This window comes from Rhinolophus ferrumequinum, chromosome 14 (genome assembly GCF_004115265.2).
Source record: "Rhinolophus ferrumequinum isolate MPI-CBG mRhiFer1 chromosome 14, mRhiFer1_v1.p, whole genome shotgun sequence".
Lineage (NCBI taxonomy): Eukaryota > Metazoa > Chordata > Mammalia > Chiroptera > Rhinolophidae > Rhinolophus > Rhinolophus ferrumequinum.
In genome coordinates, this window is record NC_046297.1 from 50019395 (window position 1) to 50040345 (window position 20951).

General features: G+C 40.6%; 1 protein-coding gene across 14 annotated transcripts in view; it reads right to left on the reverse strand.

Moving 5' to 3' along the window:
- SYBU (syntabulin) overlaps positions 1–20951 on the reverse strand; it is a 108006-nt gene that overhangs the window by 13345 nt on the left and 73710 nt on the right. The window contains exon 1 of one of the 14 annotated variants that reach the window (XM_033125802.1): positions 19666–19812. The exons of the other annotated variants lie outside the window; for them this stretch is intronic. Within the exon in view, the coding sequence (XP_032981693.1) occupies positions 19666–19693 (28 nt within the window). The 5' untranslated portion in view covers positions 19694–19812. Of the gene's footprint in view, positions 1–19665; positions 19813–20951 lie in introns of those variants that run through there. 14 annotated transcript variants of the gene reach the window in all.

The following is a 20951-nucleotide window of genomic DNA, read 5'->3' on the forward strand; positions in this document are numbered from 1 at the left end:
GACCAAATCCCAGTATTACTTCCTGTGCTGCGTCCTCAGGAAGGCAGTGGGAAAAGCAGAACCAAAGCGAGGTTCTTGAATAAATATACACGACCACCTCCCTAACTGGTAAGATGAGCCCTCCATGCAAGTGCATGATGTGGCCAGTCTGGCCCACTGGTGAACAGATCCTCTCACTGACGGGCTGTATTAGTTTTGCTAGAGGGGAAGGTAAGCAACAGCAAGGCAGAGAGAGAGAAATCCCTTCCCCAGCTTCCAGGACCTCTCAGGAAGTTCAGCCTCTTCTAGGAAAGACATCAAGAATGACGTCTGAGCACAGATGACAGTAGTGAATTTCAGCTCCCAACAGAATTCTGGGAGGATTAGGGTAGCAATTTATCAGGATGGGGACGGGCTATTCCTTCTGGATTTCAGAGACTTTGTCTAGTGATATAATGAACTCTAGAAGCTCCTCGAATTTAATTAGTTGGCTCTGAGAAATGCACTGGGTAAAAAAAAAAAAAAAAAAGAAAGAAAAAAAAGAAGAAACGAAATGCACTGGCTAAATTGTAGTATTTGACAGTCTCAGTGATTCATAATTGGTAGTAGTATCCAGGAACAGAGTAGTCCTGACAGCCTAATTCAACCAGCCTTGTCTGCTAGTAAATGATCAGGTTGGTTATTAAATGATAAAGATGGATGATTTTCAAAAATAGATACTGGAGTTGCCGTCATCAGGTTTAAGATACTATTTTCTAATGTAAAATTATTACTCTGAGACATCCAATGTTCATCTTTAAAAGATACATACAAAGCCATCAATTGTAATTTAGCGGCCTGCATAAAAATGGAAATTATGGAACAGAAACAGGTAATTGCTGAAAATCCACTGTTACCTCATGACGCCTTTGCTCTCTGGTAATTATGTACTCTGAACTGAAGGGACAACTTTGTTCTACACCTTATTGCTTCTGGAACTAAATATGTTGACTCTTACGTATTTGCAGGGCCTGAGATCACGTTGTTCCTGTACTTTTCTAACTTATCTTCTGCCCATCTGAAAAAGATTAGAAGACTCATTCAGGGTACCCAGCAGCTGCATTCAAGACTATCTGAGTAAAATGATAGTGAAAAATGCATATGCTACTTCTCAACTATTTCAGTTTATGATTTGAAAAAAAGAGAAACGATTTCCAGTTCGATTAATATAATGCAAAGACGACGTATTCTTTTTAAGGCATACACAGAAAAGCCCTTTTCATCATCTGATACACTCTCTCCATTTGCTATGCAAGATAACTAAGAGGTAGGCTGGAGACCTGAAAACCCTCCGTTTATCTACTGGCACCAAAGATACAAGGAAAGAGAGGCATTCTTTACTCATTTCCTTTAAACAGTGTATGCAACCAGGTTATTGTTGTGGGTGCTGTAGTTCAATGTTCTTTTGGATTACTGAACTCTTACAAATCTTCACATTAAAAATATAGGCCCCAAGTCCGGCAGCCTGAGTTCAAATCCCACCTCCACTGCTTACTAGATGGAGGACTTTAGGCACGTTACTTCAGCTTTCTGTGCCTTAGTTTCTTAATCTGTGAAATGGAGGTGATAATTATAGCACCTGCCTCATAGAGTTATTGTAAGCAATGAATATATACATATATGTACACACACACACACAGAGTATATAAATAAACTTGATCAACATTGTAAACTCTCAATAAATGTTAGCTGTTGTTATTATTCTGAAGAGGTTAAAAGACAACTTTTATTATATAATACAACTTCCTTTGTAGAAAACTTGAAAAATTGCAATGATACAGAGGGGAACATGTAGTCTATAATTCCATCACCAAAAGTATAACAACAGGTAACCTTTTGATATACAACTATTCAGCATTCATACTTAATACAGTATCACGTAACCTAATTGTCCTTTTAATATGTGAATATCTTGAAAACATACCACATTTTGTTTTATTAAATCAATGAATATGTAGGTTACGTCAGATTTTCCAATTATTAGTAACAAACACTATGTGCCAGAAATTATCCTAAGTATCTTTTACATATCAAGTCACTTATTTCTCATGATAGTACAGGGACATGCACTATAAGGTAGGGACAATTATCAGTCCCTTTTACAGATAAGGCAGAGAAGTTGAGTGACACAACCAATAAGAAGTTGAGCCGGGGGCGGCCGGTTAGCTTTGTTGGTTAGAGCGCTGTGCTCTTAGCAACAAGGTTGCTGGTTCGATCCCCACATGGGCCACTGTGAGCTGTGCCCTCCACAACTAGATGGAAACAACTACTTGACTTGGAACTGATGGGTCTTGTAACAACACGCTTAAATAAATAAAAGTTAAAAAAAAAATAAAAAGAAGTTGAGCCAAGATTGGAACCCACGTCGCCTGACCCCAGGGTCTACGTTCTTAAACACAGACTTAACGTTCAATGGATATCCTTGTGCATGCAAATTTATATCCTTGCCTGCTTATTTCTTTAGAATACATTCCTAAAATTATCTTAAGCCAAAGAATATGTTCAATTTAAAGACTTTTAATATATATTCCATAGGGATTTTTTGGATGACATCAGCCTAAAGCAGTTTTGTGGTCAAGCGTGTTTGTCCCCATTGATCTGTTTGTAGACACCCAACTGGTAAATCTCTGAGGTCACAGGGAAACAATAGTGTGGGAAACACTGACAAAGTATGGGAAACAATATTTGGCTGTTGAAGAGCTGTGCTTGCAAAACTGCAGGGAATATAAAATATATGCATAGCCAAGTCATCCTCACCAATATTGTCTTTGTTCCTTTATCAATAGTGTCTTCGATCAGCTGCTGTGGTTGGTGGAGCGGGACTCCAGGACTGAACATGGAAGATGACCTTAAAGGTATCTTGTGGTGCCAGTCGTGGTGACTGACCATCCTGCAGCAGAGGCATTTTCCAACTATCAGAATTTCCATGCAGAAATTCTGGTGGTTTTCTGTTTGGTAGTATTGCTGGATTCTCTTGAGAGCTGTTACTTTAACTCGTAATGTTAGGGGAACAAGCATTCTGTACATGGGATGGTGAGGTCAGGAATTAGAGAATGAAGGAAAAGTGGAAACAAGACAGAATATGTGCAAAAACTGATAACTAGACTTATTCTTTTAAAAATCACTGCCTGTGATCTGGTCTCTTAGGACGTTGTTATTTTTTCCTGCTTTCAGGATACTATGGAGTCCTCATACATCAGGGCGTCACAGGCCTCTCAGAACAGAGCAATCCTGATGTCCACAAAGCTGTATTAAGCCATTCTAAACCAGGGATCGAAGCAAGCCCAAACCCTCCTTTAACCTTAAGGTGTCATCACAAAGCTATCAAATTAATTCGGTTGGCCACCTATATCCCCGTCTCGAATAGAGGCAGCAAATTAAAAAAGAAAAACAACAACAACAAACACACACAACAAGCCAACCAATCCCTCATCCCTTCATCTTCTCATCCCCCATCCCCACACACAGATACACAGATCTTTTATTTAAAGGTCTCTAGGGAGGAGAGATGAGCCATTTTCACTGAAGCCAAGCAGAGCTATTAGGGAGCAGCTGGGGCAGTGGACAGATGTAATTATAGAAGACACTATAAAAGCTACTCTAAAGTAGACTGGGTAGGATTGACTCTTTCTTAGCTGCCAAGCTTTGGGGGGCCTAGCCAGGGAATCAAAAAAATGCTTCACAGCCTAAAGAGGACTTTTGTTTCAGTGTTTGCAAACTATCCCCGGAACCCACTAGAGATATTTATCTCAGAAAAGGAACATTTCGTCAAAAAGGTCAATAAATTGAAAATATATAGAAAGGTTTTCTTGCATTTCAGAACAGAAGTTTTCCTCAAAAATTGCAAACATCATTTCAATTTAAATCATAATTTCAGAAAAGATGTATCTTCATTCTAATTTATGTGCAATGGATGGTGCTGTGATAAACTTAACAGCACATGCGTACACATTTAAAAACAAAAAAGGAAGTTCAAATTTAAAGTATTTATTAGTGAATAGTTTTGTATTAATACATCTACATAAAAATAAAAGTGTTATGGGAAAATTGCAGTCAAAAAGAATAAATTTAAAGAAATTATTTACAACATGTGATAAAGGGTGAATGGCCATAGTTTACCAAAAGCTCATACAAATTTGAAAAAGGAAAATGGGCAAAGGACATGGATAGGCAGATGACAAAAAAAAAATAATAAAGAAAAACAAACGACCAGTATACGTGAAAAGCCATCCAATTTCACTTACAACATTAAAAATGTAAAGGAAAACAAGGAGATTGTCTTCATCAGATTAGCAAAAAATTAAAAGTCAAAGTTTGCTAATACTGGTTCTGTTAAGAGTGTGAGGAAACAGTCACGCTTATAAGAGTTAGCGAGAGTGAAACGATGCAACATGCATAAAAGGAAAACTGTACTGCTAGGAATTTATCCGAAAAGACAACCTAATTGTTTATCAACTAGGACTCTGTAAGCATGAAAAGGAGTGACATGGACCTGTGTGTGCTGAAAAGATCTGGAAAACTGGTTGTTGGATGAGAAAATCAAGATGAAACATAGTGGGTGTGGCATGTCTGCTTTTGTGTAAAACCTTTAAATAAAATATAACCTGCTATTTACATAGAACCCTTTTCTTCAAGAATTAAAAAGATCTGTTAACAGTGGTTTCCCTTGGGAATGGGACCTTGGGGATATAAAGAGATTCTTATTTTTATATTATCTTTCTGAGCCATTTAGCTTTTCTAACCATGTGCATATTACTCATTATAAAAAATATAAATAGGGGTACAATGCAATTATGGACAATTAGTTTTTTTCTTAAAAAAATCTAAACTTTTTAACAGAAAATTATTTTATAATAGAAGTAATTACACATATAATGTACTGGGCTTTGGAGTCAAGCTACATGGGTTTGAATCATGGCTCTTTGTGAATCCTTGAACAAGTTATTTACTCTCTCTCTCTGCCTTAGTTTCCTCATCTGTAAAATGGGGATGACGCTATTAATAGTAAGTATTGCTAAGGGATTGTGGGAACTAGATAAAACATGAAAAAAATTAGAACAGTGCCTGGCACATAGCAAACACTCAATATATGTTAGCTTTTATTATTTCTAGCTAGACCTGTGTGGGGTGGGGTGGTGGTGGTGCAGTGACTAAAGGGCCAGAAGAGGGCTTTTCAAACACCTTTCCCTTAAAAAGCCTCACAATAGGAAATGCCTTATTTCACTTACGTAATACATTTTTATAAACACCCTTTACAATAGGTAGCTTTCCCTTAGCCATTCTTCAGTGGAGAGCGTTCTTCTATTTCTTACTGTGTGTGTGTGTGAGTGTGTGTGTGTGTGTGTGTGTGAGTGTGTGTGTGTGTGTGTGTGTATGAGAGAGAAAGAGAGAGAGAGAACAAAACAGAGTATGTCTACAGATCTGTAGTCCCAAAACAAATGCCACAGGGCCTCCTCCAAAAACCTCTAGAGTTGCTCCTGGGTTAGAACCTTGCCTTCAGAAAGCTCCAGGGAAATCACATAGGTTCAAAACAGCTCAATCTTAGCAGAGGCCAGTCCCCGGAGGCAGGTAGCTTTGAAGGTCTGAGAAAGGGAGGGAGCGAGTGTGGGAGAAGGGGCCCAGTAGGGTCAAGAACAACTCCACCTATTTCACTCCTTTTGTCTTGAGTTGGCTCAGCTACCTGTCCTGGCAGAAATACAGGCAATCCACCTACCGACCAAGAAAGTAAATGAAAGAAATGATAAAGGGTATAAAGGGACTGGACTGCATGAAGTGAGGAAGTGAAAATTTCTAACCAGGGCAAAAGGTTTATTAATTGCTCACAGGGACCCAGGATACATCTAGTTTCCCTCTCCTTCACTCCCAGGGAAAAGTAAGATTGCTTTGGGGAAGGAGAATGGTGCTGTTCGGCTTTGTGAATGATCACCCAACCTATCTGGGCCTGTTCTCTTCATTAGTAATAAATAAATATGTGGCCCTGTCAATTTACCAGAGATGGCCAAGAGAACGCTAGAGAAGAGATCAATCAGTTCAACCAGAGGTCAAGCAGATGCCTCTAGCATTTTCCAGTGCCCCTGCCATGCACTACCCAGCCTCACCAGAGGGAGGCACCCACCTGCAAATTCATACACCAATAAGCTAAACCTAAAGAAGGCGCTATAAAGCTTGGCTCCATCTCTCACTAGTTATGTGTTCTTGGCCAAGTGTTTTAACCTCTCTAAGCCTTAGTTTATTTATTGATGTGTGTGTGTGTGTGTGTGTGTGTGTGTGTGTGTATAATAAATTAACCTTTAAAATATATCTATAAAAGGTTAATTTGTTTGACAAAAATTTACTATGCATCTGCCATGTGTCATGTGTCAGGCCCTGCTCTGGGTGGATTAATATTCCTGCATCGTAGGATTGTGAAATTGAAATGAATAAAAAGTGAAACGCATGGGAAGTGTGTGACATGCTCATAAATCTTAATCTCATAATTATTATTAAAAATGCAATTATTCCTAAACCTTACTATGCATCAGGATCACCCGGGAAGTTGAATAATAGTGCAGAATCTGGGCAACATTCATAGAAATTCCAGTTCTGAAGGTTTGGGGGAACCTAGGAATCTGCATTTTTAATAATTCCTATAGATGGTTGTGCAGTACGTGATCATGGACCATGTTGTGAGGAAGAGAGCTCCAAAGATAAGAGCCTCTGGACTCTCTTTCCAGGTGCAGTCAAATTACAAGGCTTTCCTTAGTGAGAAGTGGAACACGAGTGAGCAGAAGTCAAGGCAGATAGGCAACCAAAAAGAAGAGTTAATTCAGAGGCAAAGTACACAGGAGAGAAGAGTTTAGTTTACTGAGTGACCTGTCTTCTTATAGCTTTCCAGAAACACTTTCCTGAGCTAAATGCATTTTCACAGGATTGGAGGGGAAATAGGGACATAGAGAAGGCACAGGTTGTTCAAAATTGGGCATTTCCAGCCAAACTCATGTACACAAATGTTGGTTTGCTTAGCAATTGATCCATAGTTTAAAGTCCTCATAATCCTGTTTTAAAGAGGAAGGGTCAACCGATTTGGAGTTGGGGGTGTCAAACACCATTCGGCAGAAAGAAACACCTCACAATCCAGCATGTTCTCCATTTGGGTTATCCCATCAGCCCTAACCTGCTGCAAATGGCCAATGCATCCATGGCTGACTTACTGAATGCCACCAAAGGAGCCATACAGGCAGGCATCGTCACCCACAGTGTATCAGCATTGGGTACAAGCTTTGCGGTAGGTTGGCTAGAGGGGCAATCCTCTCCCGCACTGCCTTTCACTGAGCAGGTCTGGGAAGGGTTTCATCCAGTGGCCATGAACTTCATCCATATTGATTATCTTAAGGTCCTGGTAATAACAAGAGTAAAACCTCCTTGAAGAGTTGTGCAGACTCAAACATGTTCCTTATCTTTGATTTCTTGCCAAATGTACTGAACTGAACTAAATTTCTGCCCCTTTAAAAAGCTAGCTGGAGAGCCTGCTGTTTCTATTTAAGGAGAAGTGTTTATCCAGTGTTTACCAAAATGAGGTGCCAGCTCTCCATGTCTGGCAGGAAAACCTAAATCAGGGAAAAGCAGCACTCACGGTGCTGGTGGTGGGTTCAGAGCAGGGGTGTCTTTGTGGGGGGAGTTAACAGATCAGGAAGGAGGTGATGAAGGGGTGGGAGAGAGAGACGGAGACTGAGATGCCACCAACACTAAAAAGTGTGGGGCAGGGCTAGGCTAGGATTGTCTGCGACTTTAAGTCTGGAATATAAAGGAGAAGGAAAGGATGGGTCTTTTTGAAATCACCTCGTTTTCCACTCTTCTCAGTGAGGTGGTGCTGTGTGCAAGCAGTTAGAGACCATGAATGGAACAAAACACCTACTTGCTAGGAAAAAGATGACATAATTTACAACTTGCTGCAGAGACATGCAATAAGGACTCTAAAGCAACATTTTTTGTTGTTTTTTGTTTTTAACCTCGCTTCAGTCCTTTACGTAATACATATATTTTTTAATTGACTCTAAGACCTAATAGCTTTAGTGCCTTCCCTCATCCTCGTCACCACCGTCAGCACCATGTGACAGCTCCCAGGGCACACCATACATATGTGCTCTCCACAGACAGTTTCCTTTCCACCCTGGGCAGCAGCACCAGGAGTGTCACAATCCACAATCTACACTGAAGTCGGGTCTCACACCTGGATCACTCCCTTGACTTTCTCAGCAGCACTGACCACCTTCACTCCATTTAACAGTCTTCCAGAGAATGATATCACTGGATCTCTCAGCACTCCTGACGTGCTTTCACCACCCATCACAAAAACTAGAATGTTGACACTAGCTTACGTCTACCTCCCTCATCCTTTTCCCTGTTCACCATTTCCTGGCTTTCATTTTTTGCAAAGAATTGTCACATGTTTATGTATTCCTAAAAAGTAGACTTATTTTGTTTTCTATAACAGGTTTATATATATATATATAAAATCTTTTGAGATAATTTTCAAAATTATATTGCTAGAATTATCCATATAGTTGTAGTGCACACATTTGACTGTTATATAATATTCCGTTTGTATGACTTATACTATAATTTATTTATTCAGTCTCCGGATGATGAAAAAAATGAGTTACGTTACTCATCTAGCAAGATTTTCCATTCTGATAAACATCTATTTGTATATCCAGAGGCACAAGTCTCCCTAAGAAATAAATTAAAAGAGTAAACCCACTTTTATGTAATGTTTTCCCTAGGCAAAAAGAAATGCTCTGTGTATCATTTGTTCTTACACCCCTTCCTTCTCTGGAGAAAGAAGAGGTTCTCCATTGTTCTGGAGAATCAAGAGTTAAAAGTAAAACCAGAATCTGTGCATTACCCTACCCCCATTTTAGCATCCAACATGCCTTAGGGTGACCTTTCTTCCTCCAAGACCTTTCCCCTTAGCCTTGGCAATGAGACCAGCCCATGAATGTGAGAAACTGCCCCAGAGTTACCTAATTATGCATATAACTTCCCTGAGGGAAGAAACCCTGTCCTGAGGTGGGGAAGAAGAAGGACAGGAGATACATCCTGGTGAGTATGTGCTACTGTGTTTCCCCCAAAATAAGACTTAACCAAAAAATAAACCCTAGCATGATTTTTCAGGATGACATCCCCTGAACATAAGCCCTAATGTGTATTTTGGAGCAAAAACCCGGTCTTATTTTTGGGGAAACATGGTAATGCTTAACGAAGCCCAGAATTTGGTAAAGTACCTGGTTCTAAGGCTAACCTCTGTGCTTGAGTCATGAGTAAGGGAAACATCTGTTTTAAACTAGGCCCCACTATTTCAGAGAAGGGGAAGCAACTGTGTAAATGTCTATTTGAAAGCCACTGCTCTGCTTCAGAGACGTGAAAGCCAAAGTAAAGATTTCTGTCTTCCGATTTGCATCTATGCATCTTACCTTTTGGATCCAACGTTTGTTGCTTCAAAACGCCCCATGAATTTAAAAAACTAGATCTGTGGAGCCAACCAGGCAATTATAGGGTAGATTTTAAACCATCCTTTGCTCCTAAATTCACTAATCATCTTCTCATTCCTTATGGCAATGGTCCTCAAAGTGTGGTCCCAAACAGCAGTACAAGGCTTCACCTGGGAACTCCTTAGAAATGCAGATTCTCAGACCCCACCCCAGACCTATGGAATCAGTGATTCAGGGGCAGGACAGGGGCTCAGTAATCTGCGTTTTAACAAACCTTTCGGGTACCTACAGTTTGAGAAGCACTGCTCTGAGACACCCTCTGACTGAGAATACCTCATGTGGAAGCTTCCCGAATGGCTGCCTCTGCGAAACAGGGCAGCAGGCTTGACTAGAATTTAAAATATAGCTGCACAGCATAGTATACATTTTGGGAGTCGTTTTTACACATTTCACATTCAAAAGGAGTCAATTTCTTAATTTACTTGGCATAATACTGAGTGTCACTAAACCATGCTTCATCTAACTGACAATACATATTTAACAGCTGTGGTTAAAAAGCAGATTCTAGCATTGGAGGGTTCCAAGTTCTGACATCTGAGGTGTAATGGCATCAGACGACAGTGTGACCTCAGGCAACTGCTTCATCTCTCTATGCCTCAGTTTACTCACTCTAAAAAGAGATCGCATGGGATCGCTGAGAATTAAATGACCTAATTGGGACTACTGTAAGTGCACAATAAATATTCATCACTTATAGGCCTACTTATCCATGTGTTTGGTATGTGTTGGTAAACACTAAATTTCTCTAAGAATTCTTGCATATGACTATGACAATGTGTGTTAATTTTTAAGTACTGTGACTTAAGAAGGTGAAGTGTTTATTACATGATTAAATTCTAATACAAGTGATAAATTTACTATAGGTGACCTGGCTTCCCTCAGCACGGGTCAGAAATGGTCTATGATATTCACACACTATTCAATGTGCTTTACGTGTATTCTCATTTAATCTTCACATCAAGCTCATGAGACAAGTACAATTTTATTCCCATTTTACAGATGAGAGAACAGGTGCCTTGCTGAAGGTTACACAGCTCTCACAGTGATGCTGGGATTAGAAGGTGTGCATTTAGGTTTAAGAAATGCCACAATAACAAACACATCAACATATACCTTAAACATTAAGAACGCACACCTGCATGGAACTTCAAGAGTTGGGGAAAATTTGTTTTCCCCGTAAGTATTTGCTTGTTCATGCAAAGGGCTTGCTGAAACCTTTAAAAATGTGTTTCTAAAGCCTGCAGTAGGGGTCTTAACAAAATTATCACTGCTCTGCTCTGCACCACTCACCAGACAGTGCAGCACTGGTGAACACCAGCTACACCAGCAAGGAGAGTGCTCTTTTTATAGCACGTTCACCCTTGTGGCTGAGCCCATTCACCTATTTCCAACAGAGATCACAGGACTGAATCTTCATTCTTAAATGAAAAGTTAACATATTGTGAACACACTTGAAAGAAGTATTGCAATTTAAAAACATCTGACAGAAAGGGGTTTTCAATGATGCTGTCTGAGGACCACCTCCATCAGTGTCACCTGGACTATTTGCTGATAATCCAGATTCCTGACTCAGACCTCAGATCTGCTGATTGAAATTTCCTCAAGTCATTTCCATAATCCACATTTTTACAAAAATGTTCAGGTGATCTTTTAGGCACACTAACGTTTGAGAACTACTAAAAATTACTAACTCTGGTATTTCAATATTCAATTGCAGCCACCTACTCCAATCTGTCTGTTTACCGTTGTTTCCCCCAAAATAAGACCGGGTCTTATATTAGTTTTTGCTCCAAAAGACGCATTAGAGCTTATGGTCAGGGGATGTCATCCTGAAAAATCATGTAGGGCTTATTTTCCAATTAGGTCTTATTTTCGGGGAAACACGGTAGTAACTTCATGATCAGTCTGCTTCTTCCCATCCCGAATGCTCCACCCCAAGCCATCATCATTTCTCACCTGGAATTATGAAACAGTCATACACTGTGTCCCAGCTGCTCCTGTGGTCCTGAGTGCTCTATCTTCCACCCTGCTCCAGAGCATAAATCTCATTAGGTGATTCCCCCGTTGAAACCCTTTCATGGCACTCCATGTCCTTAAGATAACGCCTGAACTCCGCAGCATGATTTACAAGCCCTTCATCACCTCTTCTGCCGGCCACTACTGCACCTCCAGCCAGTGGAACCATTTTCTGAAAGCAGCACAATACTCTCTAGAGGCCCAATATTTACACATGCTCCTCCCTCTACCTGGATTATTTCCCTGTCCCTCTGGGCCTGGCTAACTACTACCTGTTCTTCAGGTCTCAGGTTAGCCTCCATCTTTAATTCCTTCAGGAAGGGATGAGGTGTCCCTCCTTGAAGCTCTCCCCACTGAGAATTTAACAAGCATGTATCACACTTCACTGCAATGTATGTTTTCAATTTCCCAGCACGCTGTCAAGTCCTTGATGGCTGGCTCTTCATTGTATCCCAGGGTCTAACGCAGCATGTAGCACATAGTAGGTGCTATCACCTAGAAAGATTTCAAAGTATTAAAGTTTCCTCCACTCTTGGCATTCAGCAATGGCTCCTAGAAAGGCTTTCTATTGAGTTACATTCCTTTTTCTCTCCCTTTAGGCTGGGTTGACAGCCTAGTGTTGTTTACAATTAGGATAAATATTTCCTCTGCTCTCACCTTCATTTCATATGGCCAAGTCTCTTACAATTCAAGTTTTTAGCCCAAACCTTAGGATGTAAAAAGCATGCAGCCTGGGAAGACCTCTGTCTTGTTTTCCACTGTATCCCCAAAGCCACGCACAGTGCCTGGCATATAGGAGACTCAGAAGAATATTTACTGAGTGAGGAAAGAAAAGTACTGAAAGCAATTACAGATACATTTGTGGAAACAACACCACTAATTTTTGAGATATCACAAAGGAAGGAGGTTGGAGGTGGACAAAAAGCATACAGGTTATCAAAGCAGAGAAAAAAAATAAATTCTGGAGATCATAAAGTGTTAAGTTTGGTATTGATGTCCAGTAAAATTGTAGAAAAAGTCTCTTAGTAAGGCAAATAGGAACAGCAAGAGTTCACTGAGAATCAGACAGGAAAAACAATTCTCACTTCCTTTCCTGATGGAGTTATGATTGTGGGCTGCCACATAAATTACACATATGGGATTCAGTAGGAACTTAGTAAAAACACTTAGGAGAGTCTTACAAACGTGGCTGGCATATGCACTGGATGACAACACAGTTCAGTACCCAGAAGACGTCGACCAATGGATTGTTTGTCAGCCTCCAGGGAAATCTCTAGGAATGTGTCACCTGGCTCTGTCCTTGCCCTTATCCTACTTAACATACTTCATTAATGACAGGAATGAAAACACAGCAGGCATGGTGTTGACAGCAGACTACATATTACACAAGCCTCGAAGGGATAACTAATACGATGAATGACAGAGTCACATACTAATGTTACTAGCTGCTGTGTACTAACAGTCAAAGCTGTCAAGAACTCTGCATCTGCTCTTTCCTTCAATCCTTCCTCTCAAAGACATACAGGTTATGGACGAGGAAACAGGCTCTGACTGGTAGTGAGATTTGCTTCCAGTCCCAGAGCTACTCAACAGCAGAGCTGGCTTGCCTGAGTCCAGTGTCTGCTTTCCTCTTTACCCATTCTGCTTGGCATCTCGTGAGCAGAATTCATAAAGATGTAAGAACTGGAAACCAAGATGGTCTTCATATTATTCAGCTCAGTCCATTTCAAGTATGTGCTGAAACTTGCACATGCTAAGGCACTGAGTGGGGGTGGGAATCATCAAGAAGTACAGCTCTGGTGCTAACAGATCCTTCCAGGAGATGAGCTTCACAGACAAACAACTAAGATATGAGGTAGGACATGATGAGTGCAATACAGAGAGAGCGCACGAAGGGCACACAGAGGAAGAAGTGCTCTCAGCTAGGGTGAGGGGAGGAGGGCAGGGATATACTGGGGAAAAGATAACACCGGAGATGGGCTTTGAGAACCAGGAAGAATATGAACAAGTGTTGGGGGTGAGGAATGAGCAGACCTTAGGTGAGAGGGAATGTCATGAACAGAAACATGGAGGAAAACACCACAGGGAATATTTAGGACATCCTGAATCCCTTGTTTGTCTGGAATATAGTGACTAGATGAGAAAACGCAGCCAGGAAGGTAAGTTGTACCCAGAGCTGAAGAACAAGAACGCTATGCTAACGTGACTACATGAAAGGTACTATGTCAAGGGCATTGACTCTGAAAGCAAGGAGCCATGATGAGTTTTGAACAGGGTGGACATATGAACAGAGTAGTGCTTTATGGAGATACTGAGGCAGCAATATCTGGAGGAGGGATGGAGGCTGGAAGGCAAGGCAGGTGACTGTTATAGTTAGGAAATGGGGTGTATAGTAGCGGGGAGAACCCAGATCATGGAGTCTCTTTCCACATAGCTCTTAGGTTCACAAAATTAACTGCATAAGTTCAAAATGACTTAAAACCCCAGGTGAATGAAAAGATTTAAGAGTAAAAGCATGAAGTAATTTTAATTTAAACATTAAGAAACACCTCGTCTTGATTGCAGTGCTAAGGGCATAAAAGAACAACTGAAAGAAGGTAGCATGTATATTTTCCGTACAACCAAAAAGCAGAAAAACAAACGAAAGAGGAATTATCTCCATCAAATGAAAGGAAAAAATGTCTCTCATATTGCCTGAGGACTATGTGAAAACTTGAATAATCTAGTCACAATGGTTTGAGGTACTCCAAGATCAATGCTAAATTTACCACTGTTTAATCAATCGTTAATGCAAATATTTATTTGCAAGCACAAACGTCAATAAAATAAAACAAATAAGCTGGGTAAATTCTGGCAATTTCTTGCATCTCTATAGAGTGTCAGAACAAAAGTAAATGGAGAAATGGAAAGCCTAGTGCGGTTTGTTTTAATTCAGACATATGTTCAAGGAACTAACCTAAGAATCAGGGAGGAAGGGGGATGAAGTCACATGAAAATGTTTCCAGGAGAAGGCCTGGCAACACAACAGAGAGAATTCTGGAACAGGGGATGGGCTTGGAGGAAAACAGGTGCAAGGCAGGTGGAACAGCTCCTGCCCTCCTGCCCTGGGACACCTGTCCAAGGCCCTGGGAACCTAGTGCCTGCCCAGGGAGGGGACTTCACTTTGGACATTGCACTCCCACTGTGGCCTTCGGGAGCTGGGTAACCGGTGGGGAGACACAAGGCGTTCTGCAAGCCAGCTGAGCTTCCAGCAGCAAGCGTTAGCACTTCACCTCACACCATTGTTTATCAACTGGAAACTATTTGAACTCCCAAGTTGCTGAACAAAATGTTTCTGAATGTCCCCCTGAAAAAATTCTCTACTGATTCTTGTGAGGTTTAGAGCATTTGAAAAGAACGGCGCATACCCACGATTAGATTATGCTACATTATGCTCCACACACCAATTATGCTCTGCATTTCCATGGACTTGTTTAATGGAACCTTCCCCAGGAGCTCAGCTCAATGTGACATCTGGCACGGATCAGACATTCCCAGGCCAACCCTTTGCTTGCCCAGCGACTCTGCCCCACCCCACCCACAAGCTGACTTTTAAATTCAAGTGTACTCAATGTTCTCTATTCTTTCCACCCCTCAATGTCCTATGAAAAACCAAAATGGAATGGAACAGCAAAGCAGACCATGACAAAACTATTAAGGCCACTCTCTTTAGGATCACACAGTAAAATGGAGACAATAAGTAGGAAATGGTAGTTTGGAAATATCTCTACACAATTAAACAGTATGTGACTAATTCTGTAGCCTATGCGATAAGTACTCCGCAAAAGACAAAACTAACCAGGCTTAAAAAGAACAAACTCACTAAAGTTAAATTCCAATATCGCCTTGACATATAGACTCATAAAAATACCTTCTAGGCTCTGGGGCATATCCATCCATTCACAAACACCTGATGCACACCTACTAAGTTCTAGGCAGTGTGCCAAGTATGGAAAATACAGAGGCAAAGAAAACATGGCTCTGTGTTTAAATTTTGCCATTGCGTTCCAACATATTTCTTAGGGACGCAGACCTCAGGTGGTAAAATGATTTTTAAAGATCAAAGAAATGATAAGATACACATTCAATACAGTGGTTACTTCTGAGGGGACATAGAGAATAAGATCTGGGAGAGCCAGCCGGCAGTTTTGGTGGTGGTGGTAATTCTCCAAGGGAAAAGTAGGGTCACAGTGCTTGATTATTATATCGCATAGTTTACATACATGACATACATTCTTTTTCTGCATCACATTATATATAATATTTAAAAAGAAATAAAAGAGGCAGCAAAAATAAACTTAAAAGATAATAAAAGGATAAAGAAAGAGTGAGAACAAACACATGAGCCGTGTCCTATAAAGGCTCCCATTCTAGCTGAGAAGAGTCATTTAAAAAAATTGTTAAATACAACATGGTAACCATAACAATAGAATTTGAAACAAACAAACAAACAAACAAAAAATCTCCAATTACACAGTATTTAAGTTAATAGCAATGGCATGCAAAGTTCAGATCCTCAAGTGTCTTTGCATATAAACCTGGTTTTACCCTTTAGAAGTATCAATACAACACTATGTCCCCTGGGCGGCATTTTGGACCCCCAAAGTCTGGGTGCCATGGTTCTCCTCAATGGTGCACTCATGGGACCCTGTGCTTCCCCCAGGAACACATCACACAGGAGGCCCCCTGCTTTACTGTTGCACCCCAGTGTCTGTCTCACTGCCAGGTGCATAATAAATATTTGTTGAAAAAAATAAATGAGTAGTGTTACTAGGTTCAGTTTTGTTAAATGGTGCCTGAGACTGGAGAGACAAGGCAGGGTGGATGCTAAATTGGCAAATCCCATGCAAAACTCAAGAATGCTCTGGCTTTGCACAGACAAAACCCCTTCACTGTCCCTTGTAAGCTGGGCTTGGCAGGATACCAGACGACGGCACCGCCTGCAGACCCTAACCCACTGTTCTGTGTGCACCAGCGCTTCTCAGCCTGTGGCTTAGATGCTTCACTTCTTCCACCACCTACTAGGGAAAAGCATTGGATGTCAGGCAGTAACAGTATCAGGTTCAGGCACAGCCTCTTGACAACAGTCAAGCCCGCCAGTAGTCTCAGCAGAAATCAGATCTTCCTGGCAGAGGCTTGCAGAGCCTGCCTATCTCAGCCACGGGGGTCAGGACCAGAAGCCAAGGACTCGGGAAGATGCAGTTTCTCTGAATAATGTTGCCACCACACAAGACAAGGGGCACCCCTCCCTCTGAAACTGCCATGAACTCCCTTCTCATGAGATAAAGCTCGGCAAACAGAAAGGTTAACCAAGACCTCAGAAGGATATGGCCCACAACTCGTGACAGCAGCAGCATGGACCTAACGGACACTTGACACATTGTGTACCATTAGAGCATGTGCCTGTATGACAGACAACAGTGGAACAGGAAGTGGGGCATTACTGTGGTCACAGACCCGCATAGATAAAAGGTCACCATGGCAGTGGGGATGGTGCTAAGAATTTAATTTTTGCCTTGAAACAAGGCTTATTCTAGGTAGATTAGCTGAGGGACATTGCATCTGAAACAATGTTTAGCAAAATAGATTTAGCATTTATGGACATACATGGGTTGCAAGTTCCCAGCCTCTAGATATCTCATTTTAAATCACATCTTACAAAGGTCCTCCCCTTTTCCCATTCAAGTGAGGTGGTATAGTCCCTGTTGCACATGCCACATTCTTTCCAAGGCAAACAGATGGAAGGAAGAGAATATGCCAGAAAGAAGAAACGGAAAATGAAAATGACATTGAAATAAAAATAAAGCTGCAAAATATAATCTGGGTCAACTCTTCATGCGTTTGGAAGTCAGCACCAGCAAGCTCTGCACATATGGCATTGGCTTTATATTTTTCTTGGCTCAGATGTCACACAGGATTAGTGCAAAAGGAAAAATCCCAGCATGGGGTCTATTTTTATACAGATTAATCAATCATTTCTCATCTCTTCCTCTCCCATCATTCCCCGGACTTTCAACTTCATGAAATTACTCTCTTTATAAAATATGTCATTCAAGGCACTCTGAACGGAAATCCTTTTAGGAAAGGAAGTAAGCTTAAAATTTGAACCTAGATATTTAATTGTCACATTTTTAATTTGTTATAAATATTAACCGACTTAACGCTACAGCCTTGTCCCTTTTATCTTACATATCCATTGTCGTGTCCTACATATCCATTGTGTTAGTGGCAGCAAAACTAATTGGCAAACATTTTATTACCTACGTGTGGAGCGATTTAGCAAAATCATACAGCCACACATTTGAAAACAGAAAACGATGTATCTCTCATATTTTGTTAGCTACATTTTCATATACATGGAATGCCATAATCCCCATTGGAATATCAAGCACATAGTTAGGTTTGTAGTAAATATTTGATAGGAAATTTGATAAACTGAATGGAACCAAACCAAAGAATGGTTCAAGACGATAACTACAGCCTCCCTTGACTATTAAGACAAGGCATTGTAAAAATGATGCTTATAGTTATCAAAATACAATAGCAGGTAATACTTATTGTATGCTATCTGCCATTGATTATGTCATTGAATTTTCAAAGCAACCTTGTCATAGGTACTATTATTCCACTATACAGATGAGAAAACAGCGTTGGAGAGGAGATTCAGATATTTTGAGGTTGGAAAAAAATCCCATACTAGGCTGCTTTTCAGAAATGGGCAGGAAAATTAATCACAGACACATAGAAAAAGAGAAATGGGACCTTATTATTACTAATGAGGTAAAAAACCTTTAGGGAAAGTGTCATCAACATTGTTTCCAGATCTCCAAAACCATAACCTCTACAGGTTCATTACCCACTCTTGTTTATTGGCTGCTCCTCTCATGAATGGAAATTATATTTATAAAATATTAAGACAATGACCTAAAGCTTGATCCCGGTGACAAAGTCAGAACCAGAGTAATCACCATCACAGTCACATGCTCAAAGGGTGGTAACTTTTCACCATTTTGGGGCAATTAAAATTGAGCCATGACTAACAGCTGGAAAAGACGACGTCTCAACGGTTGTCTTTCGCCTGAATGGCCATGAGTACAGAAAATAAAATAAATTTATAATCTAGCCTAATACTCTGTACTCACTCTTTTATAAGATTAAAAGGAATCCCTCTTATCCCAATATAATACATGTTTCGCTTTTCGTTTAGAGCTCCACCTGTCTACTGTGGACAGTCTACATTTTACATAATTTTAAAGTTACTGAACTAGAGTTGGGGGTTACCGTATGTGTAGTATTTCTTTTGTTTCTACTAATTAATTTTAACACCACAGGCATTAATCATTTTCTCAGCAGATGAAAATCATTTTAAGATGACTCGTGTGTTTTACAACATTGCAAACCCAACCCCTTAGGCTTTGGAGATGTACAGTAAAGAGGTAGTGTTAGATCGAATCAATTAATAAAAAGCAAACGTCCACATCCCAGGTCCATGGGCATGAAGAGTTTCAGAGTTCTACTGGCTGCCACATGAGAAAAGTAAATTAAAACTGGTCAGAGCGGCGTGCTGGGAATAATTTCCACGGTGAACCGGCAGACGTAACCACATGAGCAGGCTCTCTCTTGATAATAAATACATCATGTCTCGGTCTACACAGAGGCCCACTGCAAACTCTGTGCAGGGCCAATCAGCATTAACCGTGGCTGTGCTCATGCATTCCCGTAGCACGCTACTGGGGAAGGCCAGGCTTTGTATTTACAAATGCAGCATGCAATGCTCCGAGTTCGAAGAACATTCTGAAATGTAAGCGTTCATGGTCATTCTTTTTCATTTTGCACAGGCTCACCTATGACAAGGGGTGTTTAAAACAATATATGTGTGTATTTTTAAAAGTGTCATTATAGACCTGTATTCAGGATACTTGAAAGGCAGAGTTGAAAATTCATTTTTAGACTGCATTTTTAGCCTACCACAACTAACTCCATACACACACATACACAAAGAGCATACATATCCCCTGCGATCCAATATAATAATTTACTTACTGTGACTAATACTACTTACTTAGGAGGTAAGCTCCGTAGACTTTCATGGCAAACACTGCCTCTGCAAACAGCCTCCCACCACAGGCTGGGGTATGTCTTGTGCAGAAATACAGTGTGTGCAGCTCATCTCTTGGTGGAGTACACTCTCAGAGTGGGGTATCCATGGAGACCGAGCCTCCTACATGTGCAGGGCAAGGAAGTTACTCTGCTGGGCACCATAGCAACAGGAGGCAGAGGGAAGGACAGCCTATCAGAGACGAGCACAGGAGCTTCTCCCTGGCAACTGCAGCATTTCAAATGAAACCATTGCCCTCATGAATGGACACAAAGCATTTAAAGATATACCAAATTGTCAAATAGAATTAATGCCTACACAATAGTCAAGGCTAATACTTTGACAGTGTTGGAGCAAAACGCATAAGAGTCTTTCTACAATGATTACATCCCAATGGGCAAGGAAGAAATTACATCAAAATCCCACACTCTCTTAAATTGATGGCAAGCATGTGATGCTTTGAGGAAAAGGCTTGGTGTTCTCTGTGAATTCTAGCTATTTAAATATGCAAGGCACTTCATAGTGCTGCCCAGGAGAGAGGAACAGGATAGATCCATTGTTCCGAAGGGAAAAAACTAACTCGAGGGCTCCCTGGAGCGATAGCCAGCATATTCCTTCCAAATACGTGGGCTTACAGTTAAACACATTTATTAAGCTCCCACCAAAGCCCTCCATTCTGTCAGAATAATTCTTACTAATGAGGTATCCGCAGTAAAATAGGACCAAAGCAAATGAGATGGCGAGTGAACATTCGAATGCTTTCAAGTTGTCCTATTTATAAACTTTACTCATTTCTCATAACAGTAATGACAGTGATCATTTATTGAGCACATACTGTATACCAGGTAAAAGCTATCACTACAAACACAGCTTCCTGCCAATTGCTGACACTGATTTTTGCAAAAATACAGGATGTGTATGTTTACCTTTTACTGCTGTGCAGTATTTATGTGATGCATAGTCTGGCATATATCTACTTTGATTAGCACAGCAACCTGAAAAGGTTAAGTATTAATTATTCCTCCTTGTTAAACAGGAAAAAAATGTCCTTACATTACAAAAGAAACCCTTCTGCCCACTAAGTCCCCTTCCTCCACTGCTCTGCTGGTGACCTGGTCCACCCTATTCAATGCCTAAATATAAGGTGCCACAATTATCTCCCAGAAAAGAAATCCCCTTATATTAGAATCTTCCCAAAGCTTCTTATTATAGCGCTCTCTCTTATAATTACTTTCTTTGAACAAAAAGTG